This window comes from Symphodus melops (genome assembly GCF_947650265.1).
Source record: "Symphodus melops genome assembly, contig: scaffold_261, whole genome shotgun sequence".
In the NCBI taxonomy this organism is placed as follows: domain Eukaryota; kingdom Metazoa; phylum Chordata; class Actinopteri; order Labriformes; family Labridae; genus Symphodus; species Symphodus melops.
In genome coordinates this window covers 32,501-37,624 of record NW_027636532.1, presented here as the reverse complement: position 1 = coordinate 37,624, position 5,124 = coordinate 32,501, and the positions used below count along the sequence as shown (strand labels likewise).

The window sequence follows — 5,124 nt, the reverse complement described above, 5'->3', positions numbered from 1 at the left end:
GGGCCGAATCAGGAGGTCCAGGTCTTTGGGTCTGTGGTCAGGGATCTTCTTCATGAAGGAGGAGATGGAGGACAGGAAGGACTCCATGTTGAAGGTGGAGTTAAACAGCACCACGTCTGACACCAGGCTGCAGACAGGAACATAGCTTTATTTAGCTAGCGCTGCCTCTTACCTACAAACTGCGTCTAAAAGGTCCTCGCCATCAGCCGTTTCTTTAGCTCTGGTTAAAAACAGCTCCAATCCTTCATGTCACTCCTGCCTCACTGACCAACCAAATTACAAGAAGGGGCGGGACTTCTGGCGTCGGCTGCCGCCGGGACACGACTGAGTGATGTAACATGGAAGGAAACATGAAACAAACTGCGGTATCACCTGCTGTGAACTCTGACAGACTCTGAAGCTTTTATCCAATCAGAGGCTCCTAACAACCACTGATCTGAAACTGCTCTAACCACGTTAGCAGACTCAGGCATCGACTCGCTGCCCTGCAGATCAACAACAATCTGTTTTTCCTGTCGCACAGCTGATTAATGACATGCAGCTTGTTCACCAATCAAAGGACAAACTGTCATAGCTGAAAGGACTCTGAAATACTTCCTGTAAAGTTTGTCTTCAGATAACGCAGATGTTTAGAATTTGTCCTGACTGAATTATGTTTCTGAGGTTAAAGGTCACATGATCTCCTCCTCCTCGTCAGGTGAAATCAGTGTCCTCGCTCCTCTTCATCATGTGTGTGAAGTGTGTTGTTGTAAATCCACTCTGATCCTGTATTTGATCATGTCTATAAACCCCTCTATTTCAGCCCTGCTCAGAACAGGCTGTTTCTGTGTCTGTAGCTTTAAATATGTAAATGAGCTGTGTCTGACCACGCCCCCTCTCTGGAAGGGCTCGGGTGTACTCGCTGCTTTCTGGCTCCATGTCCTATTGTTTACGGTGAGAAGGCAGACTCAGAGGGCAGAACAAACACCTAGCTGTGGGAGTGTCACCCACCTGGGGGAGGGGCTACTGCCCTTTGTGATGTCATGAAGGGGAGGGGCTACTGCCCTTTGTGATGTCATGAAGGGAACATCTCCAAACGGCCTGTTTGAGCAGGCAGAAGACGGAGAGGATGGACTTTTCTCATGATTGGGGGGGTTTGTAGAGAAGAGACACAGAAGAACATGGAGGAGAGGATTCTGGGTAATAAATGACCTTTAAAGGAGCTGACACGTCTCAGCTGTGTGCAGTGAGAAGCTGATTAACATATTTAAAGTCACGACTTGAATTTCATAGATTAGTTGTTTATAAAAGAGGACATGTTGGGTTATTTGAGGATGATTTATGATAATTTCTCGTTCAAACAGTTTACGCTTCATCACGTCGTTAACGTCTGCACTAACGAGGTCGGACAGCAAACAGAAGCTGGTCACACTGCATCACATGACAGAGCTCCTTTAACCCTCAGGACGCTTCACGACTTCTTCTTGGATCAGAGATTCACTGACTTTGATCAAACTATATTTTTATAGAACTGTTGACAGACCATCGTCTGGAACAAAGAGCGCCAAGGCAGCCATCTTATCTGCTGCTGCACGCCAACATGTCAGACGACGTCTTGTAAGAGCTGATACTGCTCACTGCCTTCACTTCCCTCTGCCGCCCTCGGTAACCACTGTCAGGGCGCCTCCGCCGCCCTCGGTAGCCACCGTCAGATGTGTGTTTATATTTATACGATGTAACGCAGTCGTGTCCTGACATCAGCAGCTACACCTGAAACTGTTCCCTCCAAAAAACAAGGCAGTTATTCCTCCACAAAGCCCCGCCCCCTCGTGATTTTGATTGGTTAGTGAGGGAAAGACGCCCTGTTTGCAGAGACCTGGTGATTTAGAACCCATCACGCCATTCTCACGAGATAAGTGAAGTGTGTGTTTTGACACCTGAAAGGTCTCCAGCGCACCGGAGCACTCGGTTATGACGCTGTCACATGATCAGATGATAACTGATGAGCCTGCTCAAATGTTCCTGCCTGCATGGAGAGCTTTGATTCTCCACCCGACCCGACAGGTTCCGTCGATTCAGCACACCTGCCCTGCCGCTCCTGTGCACCTGACCTGCCTGACCAAGAGGAGGTTTGATGAAAGGAAATAGCCAGACCAGATTCCCTCCTCAGCCCGGACGGGATTCACATGGCGGGCTGAGACGGTCCGTCTCCTGGAGGGGGACCTGGATATGAAGGAGCGGCTCCCAGTTAACGGGCCGGGCTTGGACAGAACCTGCACAGGCTCGGGCTGCATGCTGCCATGAAGGTAATCATCATCATCTTTAGAGGCCCGGCTCGTCTGATGGATCACAACTTGCTGTTTGAACAAAGAGGTCTCTGAATCAGCGGAGCCTCCTGAAAGCTGTCACAACTTTGATCTATAGTCACTGGCCTCCATAATCCTGGACCGGGCAGAAACAGGGCACGGAGAACACAGGATGACCAGGATGTGGATTCACACGTGACTAACATGACTAACAGACGGCCTCCCAGGTGATCGTGTGTGAAGAACAGTGGGGATAGCTTACCATGACAGAACCTGGTTGTACCCGTACTGGAAGTCTCTGTCCTGGTCTTTACGGACCGGGTACACCAGCTGGTTCTCGTGGAAGTACAGAACCTTCTTCAGGCGGGACAGATCAGGTCTGAGAGCCACCAGCTCACACAGGTTCAGGACTGAGCTGCTGAACAGAACTCTGAAGGAGAGAAACCACAGATACATGACATCCCCTATGTGACATCACCTGAGTGACATCACCTGTGTGACATCACCCGAGTGTTCTCACCTGTAGGAGTGACAGGTGGGGGTGTTCTCACCTGTAGGAGTGACAGGTGGGGATGTTCTCACCTGTAGGAGTGACAGGTGGGGATGTTCTGGCTGAAGTGCAGCGCCGCTGTTCTTGCCCTCCAGTGCCATTTCTTGGCGGGTAGCGTGAAGACGGAGACGCTGGCGATGTGTTCCTTCAGCAGGTCCATCAGCTGTTTGTGAGAGCCGCCATAAAAGGGCTCCACCAACAGGACGCTGGGAGAATCACACCTCTGGAACACAGAGAGAGTCTGTTAGCCTACTAGCTTCCAGCTAGCTAGATAGCTAGATAGATACTTTATTGATCCCGAGGGAAATTCAAGGCATCCAGTAGCAGTATACAGACAGGCAGGACACAAGACATTAGTTACAATACACACCCGCTGTCCCCCCCCCCCTCTCTATACAATAATCCCCCACACAAGATTTAGCAGCCCCTATGTGACTAAGAGTAAACATAATTAAGTTAAACCTGTGCAGTTAGCATTAGCATTAGACTTAAACTATATAGCATAAATGTACATAACTTGTGAAGGAGAGAAAAACGTGCTGATTAAAAGAGACCTGTAAACAGTTAAAGAGCCTTAGAAACAAAGTGCTGACCTTCTAGAAACTAGTTCCATGTGCATGTACAGAGGTGTTTGAGGTAGTGCCAGAGGTGTGAGTACAGTCATTAAACAGTCAATGCAGGGATGCAGACTGGGCCATTAAAGTGCTCAGCAACATAAAGGAGCAGTGATTAGCATTAAGTGTCCAAAACAATAAGATGAAACCAGGAGTGATTCGGGTGATTGCCATTAAAGTACCCAACTATTGAGGAGCAGATTAGCATTAAGTGCAGAGGGTGGTGTGTGTTGTCCATGATGGAGAGCATTTTGTCCAGAGACCTCCTCTCTACCACTGTCACCAGTGAGTCCAGCTCTGTACCCCCCACAGAGCCGGCCCTCCTCACCAGTGAGTCCAGCTCTGTACCCCCCACAGAGCCAGCCCTCCTCACCAGTGAGTCCAGCTCTGTACCCACCACAGAGCCGGCCCTCCTCACCAGTCTGTCCAGGCGTGCTGCGTCCCTCTTCTTGCAGCTTCCTCCCCAGCACACCACGGCATAGAAGAGGACGCTGGACACCACAGACTGGTAGAACATCTGCAGCAGCTTTTTGCAGATTTTGAAGGACCCCAGCCTTCTCAGGAAGTACAGACCACTCTGTCCCTTCCTGCAGGTAGTGTCCATGTTAGGAGACCAGTCCAACTTGTCATCCAGCTGCAGCCCCAGGTACCCGTAGGTCCTGACCACCTCCACATCGACCCCCCCGATGGAAACAGGTTCTAGATGTGGTTTGTTCCTTCGGAAGTCCACCACCATCTCCTTGGTCTTGGAGGTGTTTAGCTGCAGATGGTTGGCACTGCACCACGTCACAAAGTCCTCGATCAGGCTCCTGTACTCCTCCTCCTGTCCATCCCTGACACAAGCAACTATCGCAGTGTCGTCCGAGTATTTCTGCATGTGGCAGAGCTCAGAGTTATACTGGAAGTCAGAGGTGTACAGGGTGAACAGGACAGGGGAGAGCACGGTCCCCTGTGGTGCTCCGGTGCTGCTGACCACAGTGTCAGATGTGCAGTCCTTCAGTCTGACGTACTGTGGTCTCTCTGTGAGGTAGTCCGTGATCCACCTCACCAGGTGCGAGTCCACCCTCATCTCGGTCAGCTTGTCTCTCAGTAGGAGGGGATGGATGGTGTCGAAAGCGCTTGAGAAATCAAAGAACATGATTCTCATCACGCTGCTCCCTTTGTCCAGATGAGAGTAAGCCCTGTGTAGAAGATAGAGGATGGCATCGTCCACGCCCACCTTTGCCTGGTATGCAAACTGCAGGGGATCCTGTGCGTGTTGGACCTGGGGTCTGAGGTGTTGGAGCAGCAGCCGTTCAAAGGTCTTCATAACGTGGGATGTCAGAGCAATAGGTCTGAAGTCGCCTGGCTCACTGGGGTTTTTCTTCTTGGGGACCGGGGTGAGGCACGAGGTCTTCCAGAGCACAGGAACCTTCCCAAGCCGCAGGCTCATGTTGAAGATGTGCTGAAGTGGCTCCCCCAGCTCAGCAGAGCAGGCCTTTAGCATCCTGGGACACACCTTGTCCGGGCCTGCTGCCTTCCTGGGGCGGAGTCTCTTCAGCTCCTTGCTCACCTGGTCTCTGGTGATGGTGGGGGGGAGGGGGGATGGATTGTCTCTGGAGAATGTGTTTGTCCTGGTGGGGGTGTTGGGGGGAGTGAGAGGGAGGGAGGGGGTGTGTAGAGGGGTGCTGGGGGG

The 5,124-nt window shown here is 51.3% G+C and overlaps 1 protein-coding gene across 1 annotated transcript in view; it reads right to left on the bottom strand.

Moving 5' to 3' along the window:
- Nucleotides 1-6: 6 nt before the first annotated feature.
- The window catches only part of LOC306819391 (tRNA-queuosine alpha-mannosyltransferase-like), a gene marked incomplete at its 3' end in the record, with an annotated part of 13,896 nt that continues 8,778 nt past the window's right edge, over nucleotides 7-5,124 (bottom strand). Inside the window, exons 2-4 of the mRNA XM_079373188.1 lie at nucleotides 2,868-3,058; nucleotides 2,548-2,715; nucleotides 7-127 (exon numbers count right to left, since the gene is read on the bottom strand). Of these exons, the coding sequence (XP_079229314.1) occupies nucleotides 7-127; nucleotides 2,548-2,715; nucleotides 2,868-3,058 (480 nt within the window). The remainder of the gene's footprint in view (nucleotides 128-2,547; nucleotides 2,716-2,867; nucleotides 3,059-5,124) is intronic.